Consider the following 14,555-nt stretch of genomic DNA (forward strand, 5'->3'; position numbering starts at 1 on the left):
ATTAATAATAGTTATTATTTTAAAAAATGGAACCAAGACAGATGAGGTGAACACACCTGTAATCCCAGGTACTTAGGACACTGAGGTAGGATTGCAAGTTCAAAGCCTAGAGAGATCCTGGTCTCAAAATAAAAATAAATAAATAAGGGGCTGGGGATATAACTCAGTGGTAAAGTGCCCCAGCGCTGCTCCTCCCACAAAGCCAAAGAAAATTCGAAAATGGGAAAATATGAAATTAAAAAATAAGTGGGATATAGCTCAGGGGTAGAGCATGTTTGATCTCCAGTACCAAATAAAAAGGGGGAAAAAAGAGGAAGAAAGATGGATGGGCTTATCAGTAAATTAAAGCTAAAGAAAAAGAAGTAAACTGATGGCTAGAAAGAAATATTCAGACTAAAGCACAGGGGCACAGAAGTTTGAATAATATGAAAGAGACTCAGGAGATTCAGTGATCCATTGATACCATGTGTGTTATAATTGGAATCTCAGGAAGAGAGAAGAGGAATTGGGAAGAAACAATTATTTGTTTTTCAGGTTGGGAATTTTCCAAAATGAATGAAAAACTTTAAGCCATAGATTCAAGAAGACATGTGAACTCTAGTAAGAATATATGGCAAACATATGCTGTAGTTTATTTGTTTTCTCCCAAAATTCACCTGTTAAAATTCAAACTCCTAGGTGATAGCTTAGGAGATGGGGACTTTGAGAGGTGATGAGTCCTAGAGTGGGATTAGTGCCCTTATAGAGTATAATGAGACCCCATAGAGTTAAGTCAGCTCCCTGAAAAGGGGCTAACTCACTTAATAAGACCCTTGTTAATTCCTTCTGAGGGCAGCATTTTCAGTGATCTAATTACCTCTTACTAAGCCTCACCTCTCAAAGGTTCTACTGCCGCTTAATTACTAGAACACTGAGACTAGGCTTCTAATACATGAGTGCTTGGAGGACACATACAAAATATAGCACACTATTTTTGAAGCCTCAAACTACAAACAACCTAAATATCTACACAATAGAATTTTATACAGAATAAATTGTTACCACAAATGATGTCATGGGGGAATCTCATAATATTGATCTTCTAACCAGTAGAGAATTTTTTTTGGCGGGGGGCAGGTACCAGGGATTGAACTCAGGGGCACTTGGCCACTGAGCCACATCCCCAGCCCTATTTTGTATTTTATTTAGAGATAGAATACTACTGAGTTGCTTAGCGCCTCTCCATTGCTGAGGCTGGTTTTGAATTCAGCTCCTCCTATCTCAGCCTCCCAAGCCTCTGGGATTACAGGCATGTGCCACTGCGCTTGGCTAGGAATTTTTAAGACAGAATATTAATGGGATGAGGTAGAGTAGTATTAATAAAAGGAAATGTATATCAAGAAATTTTAATGATTTATTCATTTAACAAATGTTTATTGATGCATGTTATTAAGTATCAGGACTAGTATATTTTGGGGGATACAGCAATGAAACAAATTCGGTTTTTATATGAAGCTTACATTATAGTATGAGAAAGATGTGGGGGGGAACCATGAAGAAATAATAGGTTAAGGGGATAGAGAGTGTTGTAAAGAGGTTATTCTTTTTCATTTTTTTTTTTTTTTTTACAGATGGTGATTAGGAAAGGCCTTTCTGATAAAGGGTATTTGACAGGAGACTTCAATGAACTGTTGGAGACCTGAGGAAATTGAGGGATATATGTGGGAAGAGCATTCAAAGCAGAGGAATAGTAAGAATAAAAGCCTTGAGGTTGTAGCATGTTTAGCATGTTCCAGGAACAGTAAGGAAATGATAGGGATGGAGCAGACTGAGTGAAGAGTATGATGAGGTCACAGGGTATATCTGGGAACAAAAATAGGGCATTCTATGCTGAAGGACTCGACCTTGAATGAGATGGGAATTCATTAGTGGATTTCAAGCAGAAGAGTGACATGCTTACCAGTATTTGGTTCTCTTTGGAAAATAGTTTAGGGTAAAGGGTATTAGTGGAGAGATTAGTTAGGCAGTTTTTAAAAGTGCAGGTGTGAAAAGTTCAGAATTAGCAGATTTGGTGATAAGAGTTAGAATTTGAAATACGAATCTGCTGGCCTCCTAAACAAAGCTTATTACTTTATTCTGCATTTCTGTTTTTCCTTTCAAACCATGCATGTTGTTCATGTCTCAGCCCTCTCCATTGCTCATAGGCATGCATATAAGAGAGGGAAGCATCTATTGCCAAGGTAATGAAAATTGTAGGTGGCCAGCACCTACTTAACATTGCTGTTTACACAACATGTGCTCAATAAATATCAGAAGAAGAAAAAAGGGGGCAGGTGTGTAAAGATATTGACTTCTACCTGGGTGATAATGCCAGAGGTTGTGAGAAATGACAGACTGAATATATCTTGAAGTCACGTTATTAGGTTGGATATGGGATGTGAGAGAAGGGAAGAGTCAGGATCCACTAAGGCTTTCAGTCGTGTTACGTTTTTTGTTGGCTTGTTTGCTTTTTGCAGTTCTGGGGCTCGAATCCATAGCCTCACACATGCTGGGCAAGCACTGTCTACCACTGAGCTATATCCTCAGCCTCATGTTAGGCTTTAAGATGTCTGTTCAACATTAAGTGGAAATGTGAAGCAGGCTTTTAGGTATACCTTTTTGGAGTTTAGCAAAGTAGTCTGTGTTAGTGATATAAATTTAGAACTTGTCATTATGTGGATAATATTTAATGTCCTGACCACTATACTTTGTGCACTTAGAGTATAGCTGTAGTAAAGAAAAGAAACCCAAAGGCTAACTCCTAGACATGCCAATACTAAGAGATCAGGAAGTTAAATAAGAGGGATCCAGAAAGGCAGCCATGAGAGAAGAACCAAGAAAAAGTGTGTTCAGAAACTAGGCCAGTTACTTCTTCACCTCCTGAATTTTGTGATACTGGGACTGTACTCTGCATTATCCATTTCCCCATTGCCAGCTGCTTCAGCCATTAGCGGGTCCTAGAGACTACAAGGCTGAAGCCGAAGAGAGGAGGACTTTTCTTCTCCAGTGTTTGTTTATCCCTGTGGTTCTTGGCAGTGTTAATCAGAGCTTATCTCTTTGATAAACTTGCCCTCTTCTCAGGGGGTTGTTTTTCTGTTTTTGTTTTTTGACTGGGGATTGAACCCAGGGGTGCTTAACTACTAAGCCACATCTCCAGTCCTTTTTATTTTTTGAGACAGGGTCTTGCTAAGTTGCTTAGGGCTTTGCTAAGTTGCCCAAGATGGCCTCAAACAGAGGGTTGATTTTTAAGGTAGAGGTACACATGGTTGTCATCTAGAGAGACAGATGCTCGTAAACTACAAACAAGGTCCCTAGAGGTATGGATGGTATTTCATGCCTGTTTCTGTAGGTTTAGCACCTCAGACTGTGCCTTATAAATGTTCCTGACAGCCATTTCCCCCCAGGGGTGACAGAATATAAAGGGTAAAAATGAAAAAGGGAAAATAGCCTATATTATTGACTATCCTTACTGTATATGAACTGTATATGAGACACATGCTAAGCTTACCAACTTTGTCTTGATGTTCACCATTTGCATAAAGAAACCATTGCAGTCCATAAATAAGGACATGGAGGCTTAGAGAGTTTAAGACACACAGCTGGGAGTCAAATTTGAGTCTGTTTCTAAAGCCCATTTCCCCTACTCTATCATGCTACTTTAGATTGAACATGAAGTTCAGAATAAGAAATTTAATTTTACATTTGAAAATCATTCTCCGGTGGAAATAGCATCTATTAAGAAAATTCCTGTATTAGCTTTGGGAGATTATCAGAGAATACTCTGTCCTAATGCTATAAAATGAGTTTTTATGGGGTTAAGGGTTTTAAGATAAATTATATATATATTATACATACATAAAGCAGTACCATTATATTGCATTTAGATTTTTTTAGCTAATTAAATTACATTAATTTTCTGTGTTTTCCCTCAGATATTGAAATACTTCATGAGACATTTACTGACATTGAATCAAAGGATCAGAGGTTACAGAAAGTTAAAGTGATTCTGCTGTTGCCTCGTTGTTCAGATCTGGGTGTTAGTAATCCAATAGAATTTATTTTAAATGAACACGAAGGTACTTGTTTTAATTTCTAAATTATTAAAATTAGTTGATGATAGCCCATCAATTTCTATTTTAGAAAATAAATTTTATTTTCTCTTTTCTGCATTAGCCTCCAGATTGAATGAATTCTTTCTTCTGAATCTAAATGACTTAAATAGCTACTTAGTTGATTCTCTCAAAGAAAACTTGGAGAAAAACAACAAAATGTTTTTAATATTCTTATTGAAAAATAGTACTAAGACTGAACATAATTATCTTAATTAATTTTTAAATTTTTAAGCCAATACTTTAATGTTATCTAGTTTTAATAAGTATTTTCCATGAAAATTTTCATTAATAGTCAAAATGATTGAAAAATAGTGCAATAACATCAATATATGAAAAGTACCTAATAGTAATTTATTTTAAAGTATTTACTTGTTTTTAAAATTTAGATACAGATTTACTTAAAGATCTCTCTCAAGGAGGTACTTCAGAAGATAAACTTCAGGTTCTTGCTCAACATCAATATGAACAGCTAGCACATGCAATGAAATGTAAGTCTGTCATTAGAACAACATTGTTAAAATACAGTGTTAATCTTAGAAACCAAAACAAATTTTCTAGAACATACAGTCTTAGTGCCTTCAAGTAACAAATTATTTTTATAAACTTAACCTGCCTTTTAAAAAAAACATACTTTAAACATAAGCTAGCATAATTTAATAATTTCTTAATGTTAAGATGAAATAATTATGTACATTCATAATTGTTTATTTTCATCTTCCCTATTTCTGATCTTCAACTTCTTACTTGACATATTTTTCTGTTGTCATTTTACCTACACCTACCAACTCTTCTGCAGTCCATATTTTAATCCAAAGTTTATTTCTCTTAGTGCTGAATAGAGTCCAGAGTTATAGAAAAAGCCCAGAACTCTTGATTTGAAATCTGAGTAACAAGGCTCTTTAAGTATTTATATCATTGCTTTAATTACGCCATTTGGGTTTTGAGTGCCACTGCTTTTCCACAGGTGAACAAAGAAATCTGGGAGTCTTTAAGAAACTAATAAACTTTTACTAGGTCAGTATATATTTATCAAGTGCCTATTCTGGGTCAGGAATTGAACTGGATGTTAGGCTTATGAACATAAATAGATGTTTCTAAAATAAAGGCTCAAAGATGAGTCTGTGAGTATAGATAATTCAATATATAAAGATATTGATTTATACATGAATTATAAATAAGGGAAAGTAGCAGAGAAGAAGTCTGTTCTTTTGGTTAATGTTGCTAAAAACATTAATTTGAATGTGAAAATGTATATATGAACTATGAAATAAGTTGGTTTAGAAAATCAGGAGATTGGTAAGTAAAAATTTTTACTAATGCACTTTTATCAAATTTTAATTGAATGTTTAAAGCTTTAAAAAGACTTCTGAAAGAATCATGAAAAGCAAAAGGATTTTAGTGACATACACTCTATTGTGATGCCAAAGAAACACATTATTTGGTAACCTTGAGATTAGGAAATCTGCATCACTGGAAGACATTCAGTAAATTAAGTTCTATAATTTTCCCATAAAACAATGTTAGGTAATGCCTTATCAGGGTTGGACTCCCAATTTTCATAGAAATTACTAAAAGTTTCCATTTGAAATTGACCATATAAAAAATAACTATGATCATTTCTCCTATTAGTTGTAAAAAATAATTAAAAAAAATTTTTTTTGGCACTGGGGATTGAACCCAGGGGCATTTTACCATTAAGTTATATCCTCAGTTTTTTTCTTTTCTTTCTTTTTTTTTTTTTTTTGAGATAGCGTTTTGGTAAATTGCCCAGTCTAGCCTCAAACTTGTGCTTCAACTTCTCATGCAGATGGGATTACAGGCATGTACCCAGCTACATTTTAAAGTTTTAGACATTTATAGGTCAATTGTTTGCCAGGCACCCTGCTGTTTACTTTTTATATTTTATTTAATCCTCACAAAATCGTCTCCCTTAGCTTCCATGCCTTCTCTGAACACAGTAACAAGGTGGCTAGGCTCCCCAGATTTCTTTGCTCTCTAAACTCAGTCTTGCCACTACTCTGTTTTCCAAAACCATCTCAGACACTTCTCACTATGTCCTTTATACCACCAAGGACTGTTAACTTGAGAAGCCCCTGACACCCAGGTCATTCCTCATCTGAATAAGATCTATAATATTCCCTTTTTTGTCTTCATCCACATCCCCTTGTCTGTCCTTGTCTCCTACTTTGCTAGAATAGTTGTCTTCAACAAAAATCCCTATATTTTAATACTTCTTTGAATGTTCTCTTTTTTATCCTATAACTTGCCCTTCTCTTGAGAACAGTGTTTCTCTAAATCTCTCCTCTTGTTCTTTTCTGAGCCAATTATTATCACACTTTCACTCTTGCCACTAACCTGAGATGGTCCTGTGAAGATCACCCGTGACCCTCTTCCCACATGCTGTTACATCAACTCACAGTCTTTGTCTAACTTGATCTAGCTGTGATAGTTGACCTAATTGATCATATTCTCTTCCTTCCCACATTACTTCACTTGTCTTCTAAGACACACCACCTCAATTTATTTCCCATCTCCTTGGCTTGCTATCCTATAGTGAGTATCCTCCCTATAGGATACTCTCTTTAGCCTCAGAGTATGTCACAGTTCCTGTCTAGGATTCTTTTTTCTCTGTTTATACTTACTTCCTTGATGATCTTATCCAGTCTCATGAATTTAAACACCTCTGCGTGACTCCCAAATTTCTTCCCAAAACTCTTAAGTCTGTATATTCAATTGTCTTCTTGCCATCTCCAGCTAATGACTAATAGGCCTTTCAAAGCTGATAGATCCAAAATGAAAGTCCTGTTCTTCCTGCAGAACTGCCATTTCAGTTAATGACAATATCAGTCTTCCATTTGTTCAGGTGAAAAAGCTTTGCATTGTCCCTGACTCTTATTTACATCCTCAGCCAGCCTGTCAGAAAACAAAGGAACTTCTACATTTAATATATATTTAGAATCCAGACACCTCCACCACTACCACCACATCCATACCATCACCTCACTCTTGGTTTACTGCAATGATCTTCTATTTTGTCTACCAGCTTCCACCACTGCCTTCTATAGTTTATTTTCAACACAGCATTTGGAATGATCTTGTTAAAACAAATGGCTTCCCATCATCAAACTGAAAACCATCATCCAGTGGCCTGCACATCCTTACTATTTGGTGCTCAGACCCACATTTAAACACTTCATTGCCCACTACTCTGTCCTCATTCCCTCTGCTCTGATCAGACTGGCCCCCTTCACTTTCCTTGAACATTCCTTTAAACTTGCTGTTCCCTTACCTTAAAATATCCTTCCCTAGTTATCTCTGTGTCTGGCTCTCTAATCTTTTGAGTCTACCCACAGTCCTTCATCTCAGTGATGCTAGCTCTAACTAGCCTACTTAAAATTATAGCATTCCCCTGAAACTCTTTCCCACCCCTGCTTTGCTTTATCACCTAGATAGTTTTCCTGTTTCTTTGTCTTACTGTATTTATCCTCTGCTAGAAAGGAAGCTCCCTAGGGGCAGGGATTTTCATTTTTGTTGTTCACTGATGTATACCAAAGCCTAAGTGCCTGGAATGTGGTAGGTGCTCAATTGGTATGAATACATTAGTGAATTGCAGATCATATATTACCTAATTTTACAGGTGAAAAATCTGGAACTTTGAGTAATTTTCCCAGGTTCATGCCACAGCAAGGACAGAATTGGGATTCAGACTGACTTCTGTACATTTCTGGAGTTTTCTGAACCAATTAAGGTGATATAGATAATGAAGGAATGACTGGAAGTATCAAGCTCATGGGAATCTGCAGCATTTATTTCTTTGTGTTTGCAACTAGGTTGGTCATATTGATTCAGTTTTCAATTTTCATACAATCCATCTGGATTTCTATTACTTACTGGCCACAGACCACATTGCTAGTATAAGCTTCTGCTTTAAAAGAAGCTGTTCAAGCATCTCTGGAAATCATTCCCATTAGAACTCTGTGGTGTTTGCACCAAATACATGTCTGGAAACATAAATTGCATTGGATCATTTATGGGGTCATTATATTAATTAAATCTTCTTTAAATATAGTTGTTAAAGCTCAAGCAGTGGTATACTGCACATGCTCAGTTTATCCAGAAGAAAATGAAGCTGTTGTGAAGAAAGCATTGGAATTTCAAAACCAAGGGGCTAAAATACAACCTTATAGGTAAGAAAGGAAGCCATTCTCCTGAACAACTCAAATAATCATTTTTTAAATGACAAATATAATGTTCTAAGTTACATAAGATATTCTGCTTTTTATTAGACTTTACTATGATCATTACCCTAACTTCTTACAACTTTAAAGTAGGTTTTTTGTAAAGCCTTTACAACAGTGTGGCACAAACATTTTCTTGCATATTAAAAGATTCTTTTGTTTTTGTTATTATTGTTAAAGCTAAAAGCATTTTGGACTTGACTTGATTGGTTTTTGGGTAAACTGAGTCCAAATTTTATGTTCCTGATTTAGATACATGTATACCTCCATAGAATACAAATTAATATATAAAATATTCTTAGAAAATAGACAGAAAATCATATCTGAAAATAGACATTTCTTAAGCCCTTGTAATCTTTGGTATCCATCATAATTGAAGTAAAATAACTGAAGTTATCTATGGAAAAATGTTGTAATAAGCTAGGGATAGAGAGAAAGAGCATTAACATTATACTCTGAACTGTGGACTTTAAGAAAATTTGCCTAGTGAAATATAGCAGATGGTCTGTAAGAATCATTTCTTAATATCCTAAAGTTGTAGAACTTAAGAGTTGAATAAGTATTGCATGATTAAATAACATTAGGTGTTATCTACTCTGATCACCCATCCACCTGTTGCTTCTATTTCCTTTCACTGCCTTAGAAATATGCAACTCATTCTGGACTTTAGTCATCATAGTACTTTAGCCCAATGCATCCTGCTTCCATCCTCTATTGTAAAAATTTCACCTTACAAAATACTAATCTATAAAAATTTTCCAAATTCCACCCTCTTGAATATAACTGTTTTTAACAGCTTGACTTGTAGACTTCTAGATTTTTTTCCAGCACCAACGGATATGCATATTTTAAGCTTTAGTTGCTATTGTTAAATGACCCACCAAAATAGTCACTGTTGTAAATCTGTTTCCCTGCAGCTTCATAAATGCTGAATTTCATCAGACTTTTAAATCTTTACCCATCTGAGGGATGAAAAGATAAGATCTCACTGTTGATTAACTTTATTTTTCTGTTAGTGAGGCTGAGCATGTTTCAGTTTACTGACTGGGCAGTGTAGTGGGGAGTGGTCTTCAAACATGTTTTCTCAACTCCCTAAAATTTTTTTGAATAACTGTGTGTTTTCTGTGTTTTAAAATTGTTGTTTAACATTTTTCGTAAGTTTAAAAGTTGTGAAATATAGTTTTTTAGAATATTATATTACTTATATTTTAAATATATTTCTATCAAATCTGTGGACCTGCAGATTCATCTATTTAATTTAAGGAAAAATGATGCATTTGTTACTTACTTTATAAGACTAATTCTCATTGTCAAAACCAGATTTACCTTTAAAAAAAAAAGTCTGATTTTAGGGGCTGGGGATATAGCTCAAGCTAGTGTACTTTCCTACCATGCTCAAGGGCCCTGGTTCAATCCCCAGTACCAAAAAAAAAAAAAAAAAAAAAAAAAAAAAAAAAAAAGTCTGACTTTATTTTTTAATTCAAAGAAACATGCTAATGTGATTTACCTCTAAGTTTTAATTTTAACATAGATACATAGAAATAAAGAAGTGAAAGGAGGGAAGAGGAGGGAGAAAGGGAGAAAGGCAAGGAGTAGAGGAAGGAGAGGGAAGGGAAGGGTGGAAGGGAGGGGAAGGGAGAGGAGAAGAAAGAAGCAAGCTTGTTCAAGAACAGAGCTTTGGGGGTGGAGGTGGGGATGCATTTCAGTGGTGAGCACTTGCCAGAGTTTCACACCCAATTAAAGATTTCTTTCCATGGGAGAAGACAGTTGCATTCTTGGGTTGTTCCTTTGTTTAGCCTCTTGTAGATCGTAATTAACATTCCAGGACAGTGTACTAAAACAAGGTAGGTAACAGGTGTAAGTGGGAGAAGGGTATTGAGAATGGAGAGGAGGGAAAGGATGATGTAAAACAGAGTTAATGAGGGCAGGGGATGTGGCTCAGTGGTAGAGAGTTTGTCTAGCATATGGGTAGGATCCCCAGCATGGCAAAAAATTAAAAAATTAAAATTAGATTAAATATGATTGATTACATCACCTACCTCAGTAGGTCTTTGTGGAGGTTAAATATATGAACACATGAACAGTACCTGGCACATACTAAATGTTCAGTAGTTTTTATTGTCATAGTTATTATTAATTTGTAAATTTTATGTTCATATACTTTGCCACTTCTTCAACTGAATTATTCGTTTTCTTTTTTTTAATCTTATTGTATATTAGTGCTTTTAGCTATTTTCATATAAACTACACATTTTATTTACTTACTTATTTTTGGTAGTACTGGGGATCAATCCAGAGCCTGTGCATGCTAGGCAGGCACTCTATCCCTGAGCTACGCACTAACCCCTATAAATGCTTTTGTCAGTTTTAATACTTTAAAATTTTTCTCTTTTATATTTAATAATTGACTAAAGTGTTGATCGAGCTTTAGTTTTTCTGCAAATACTCCTTCCCCATCCCCTCAAAATGGCCTTTTTTTTTTTTTTTTTCGGTATCAGGGATAAAACCCAGGGGTACTTATCCACTGAGCCACATCCCCAGCCCTTTTTATTGTTTATTTAGAGACAGGGTCTCACCAAATTGAACTTGTGATCTTCCTGCCTCAGTCTTTTGAGCAGCTGGGATCACAGGCGTGTGCCACCATGCCCAGCTTAAAATGGCATCTTTCTTTCTTTTTTTTTTTAATATTTATTTTTTAGTTTTAGGTGGACACAATATCTTTATTTTATTTTTATTTGGTGCTGAGAATCGAGCCCAGTGCCTCACACATGCTAGGCGAGCGCACTACCACTTGAGCCACATCCCCAGCCCAAAAAATGGCATCTTTCACTTAGCATGATGTTTCTGAGGTTCATCCTTGTTATAGAAGTCTGAGAACTTCATTGTTTTTGAAGGCTGAGTAACACTCCATTGTATGGATATGTCACATTTTATCCGTTCATCAGTTGATGAGCATTTAGATTGTTTCCATCTTTAGGATGCTAAGAATAATGTTGTTGTAATATTTTTGTACATATGTTTGTGCAGAAGTAAGTTTGCATTTCTCCTGGCTGTATACCTAGGGGTAAAATTACTGGGTAAAATGGTAACTCTTCAATCATTTGAGAAACTGTTGCACTTTCCAAAGTGCTTGTATCATTTGACATTCTCACCAAGGCTTGTTTATTTTCTTTTCTCTCTCTCTCCCTCTCTAACTCTTTTTTCCCCTGGCGAGCCTCAAGAGTGTGAAATAATGTCCCATTGTGGTTTTGATTTGCATTTCTCTGAGGACAAATGATGCTGAGTAGGGCTGGGGTTGTGGCTCAGTGGTAGAGTGCCCGCCTAGTGTGGGTGAGGCACTGGGTTCGATCCTCAGCACCGCATAAAAATAAATGAATAATTTTAAAAAATGATGCCGAGTGTCTTTTCATGTGCTTATTAGTCATTTACATATCTTCGTAGGACACATGTCTATTGACAGTTTTATTTTGCAGTGCTGGAAATTGAACCCAGGACCATGTATATGCTAGGCTGACTTTGAACTTGCAATCCTCCTGCCTTGGCAGAAGTTGCTGGGATAATAAGTGTGTACCATCCCACCTGGCTTTGTTCCCAGTTTTTAAATTAGGTTAGTTTAAATTGTTGAGTTAAAAGAATCTCTTGTATACCAGACCCTTACACATAATAATTTGCAATTTTTTTTCCATTCTATTGGTTACTTTTTGGATTCCTTATAGTGTTCTTTGATGCATACATTTTAAAAATTTCAGTGAAGTATAGCTTATGTTTTTTTGTTTGCCTATGTCTAAAGCTTTATGCCTTTAAAGTTTTTAGTCTAATTCTTAAATTTAGGTCTATGATCCATTTTGATTAATTTTGATTAGTATGAATCGAGGGTCTGACTACTCTTTTGCATGTTGCTGTGCAGTTGTATCTGCACCATTTGTTGAAAACACTATTCTTTCCCTGATTGAATGGTCTTGGCCTCCTTGTTGAAAAATTATCAATGTATGAGCTTCTTTCTGGATTCTCATTCTGTTCCATTGATCTATGTGTCTATAATTAAGCCAGTACCACGATGAGATTTTTAAAACTCCTAATGGATACCTAGTTTCATCGAATGCCTTTAATTGATCAGATCAAATGTTTGTTCTCATCTGTCATTTTAACATGATGGGGAGCTAAGTATTTTCTAATACTGACCATCCTTGAGCTTGAGGGCTAGGTTATGTTCTCTATTTAGATATTCTGTTACCTAGTTAAGGTGGAAGCTAAGGAAGGTGAGCATTGCTTGAGAGGAATTGGATTGCTACTACTCCTTGGTACTTATGATAATCAGTAGTGTCCACACCTGGCCATTGATGGCAACCTATTACCCCAAACTTGGGGGCTTTTCTGGTCTTTCTTGTGTCAGAATTCTTGTATCCTCATTGTTATCAGTGAGCTCAGTTCTGTCACAGCATTTCTGGTTGTCAGTCCTCACCTACAGAAGAGCTTCTCAGTGCTGTTATGTAGTGCTCCTCTCACCAGCATTTCCCTGTTCCTCCCATAAAGGGTATAATCTGGAGGGTTTTCCTGTCTATTTAATAGGAAAATAGGATATCCACTGTAGCAGACTCACGTCTTTGAGTCTAATACTTCTTCCACTGTTTACTATGGGCATTGGCATCCTGCCTTATTCAATGTGAGCTATTGTGTATTAGTTTTCTATTTCTGCTTAAGAAATTACTACAAACTAGCCAGGTGTGGTGGTGCACGGCTGTAATCCCAGTGACTCAGGAGGTTGAGGTAGGAGGATCACAAGTTCAAAGCCAGCTTCAGCAACTTAGACAGGCCCTAAACAACTTAGTGGGACCCTGTCTCAAAAAAAGAAATAAAAAGGGCTGGGGATTTGGCTCAGTGGTTAAGTACCCTTAGGTTCAATCCTGGTACCAAAACAATAATAATAATAATAATGTATAATAATAATAATAGTAATAATAATAATTATTATTATGATTACCACAAACTTAGTGGCTAAAAGCAGTTATTAATTAGCTCATGGTCCTGGAGGCTAGATGACTGGCATGTCATAACTGAGTTCTCTGGTCAGAATATCAGCCAGGCTGAAGTCTCTGGAGAAGAGTCCATTCAAAGTCCATTCTGGTTGTGGGACTAAGGTTCTTACTTCCCTGCTGGCTGTCAGCCCAAGACTGCTCTCAGCTCCAAGGCTGCCTTCACTCCCTGCCATGAAGCTCCTTCCAACTTCATGTCAGCACAGGTGTTTCCTATCAATCTTGGGTTTTGAATCTTTGGGATATTCCATCTGACTTCAAGATTGGCTTTCAACGGCTCATATGATTAGATCAGGTCCTCCCCAGATAATATTCATATCTTGGAGACCTTAAGTACATCTGCAAAATCCATTTTGTCATATGTATTAATTTCCTAGGTTTTGAAACCCATTATCCCAAACTTGGGGGCTTATAACAACAGAAATTTATTCTTGCACAGTTCTGAAGACCAGAAGTCCTACATGAAGGTGTTGGTAGGGTTAGTTCCTTGTGGGGCCTCTGATGGAGGATGTTCCATTCACACTCCTAGCTTCCAGGGTTGCTGGCACTCCTTTGCATTCCTTACCTTGTAGCTGCCCTGTTGAGAGCCACAGCCGAAGGGGCCCCAGCAAACTTTCAGACTGCCAGCTGATAATTGGCTCACAGCGGCCCCAGCAACTTCTAGCTGATTGGCTCCTCTGCGGTGATGCTCATTGAGCTGTTTCCCCACCCTTTCCTAACAACATATCTACATTTCTCTGAGGATAACCAGCTGCTGCATTTCGCCTAGCCATCTCCTTGCAAAATTCCTCATTGGCAACCTTCCATAACAGGTATTGTCCTCCATTTAGCACAGCTTTACACATATTAGCCCAATCTGCTGGTGTCATGTTCAAGTTGTTAATGGATTTGACCAAGCTTACAGTGAAGGGTGCTTGAGGACCATAGGTTGTTACAGCCTCTTTTAGCTGCTTCACTGTTTTGAAATTTAAAGCATGGTGAATTCGCTGCCCTCCTGCCTCAAATACAGGGCATGTTAATATTTGAGATCCTGTCTCAGGATCCCAACTATCAACTGCGGGGGTTGGGAGCCTCCCAGCATATGGAGGTGGCCTTGTTAGTTGGACACTTACGTCCTCTGGTGATAGAAAGGTGTTAGTAGCAGTCTCCTGTTG

General features: G+C 36.7%; 1 protein-coding gene across 1 annotated transcript in view; it reads left to right on the top strand.

Annotated features, from left to right (window-relative positions):
* Nsun7 (NOP2/Sun RNA methyltransferase family member 7) overlaps positions 1-14,555 on the top strand; it is a 37,933-nt gene that overhangs the window by 16,220 nt on the left and 7,158 nt on the right. The window contains exons 8-10 of the mRNA XM_015482060.2: positions 3,951-4,094; positions 4,517-4,618; positions 8,200-8,317. Of these exons, the coding sequence (XP_015337546.1) occupies positions 3,951-4,094; positions 4,517-4,618; positions 8,200-8,317 (364 nt within the window). The remainder of the gene's footprint in view (positions 1-3,950; positions 4,095-4,516; positions 4,619-8,199; positions 8,318-14,555) is intronic.

The sequence above is a fragment of the Marmota marmota genome, unplaced genomic scaffold (assembly GCF_001458135.2).
Source record: "Marmota marmota marmota unplaced genomic scaffold, marMar, whole genome shotgun sequence".
NCBI classification, from domain to species: Eukaryota; Metazoa; Chordata; class Mammalia; order Rodentia; family Sciuridae; genus Marmota; species Marmota marmota.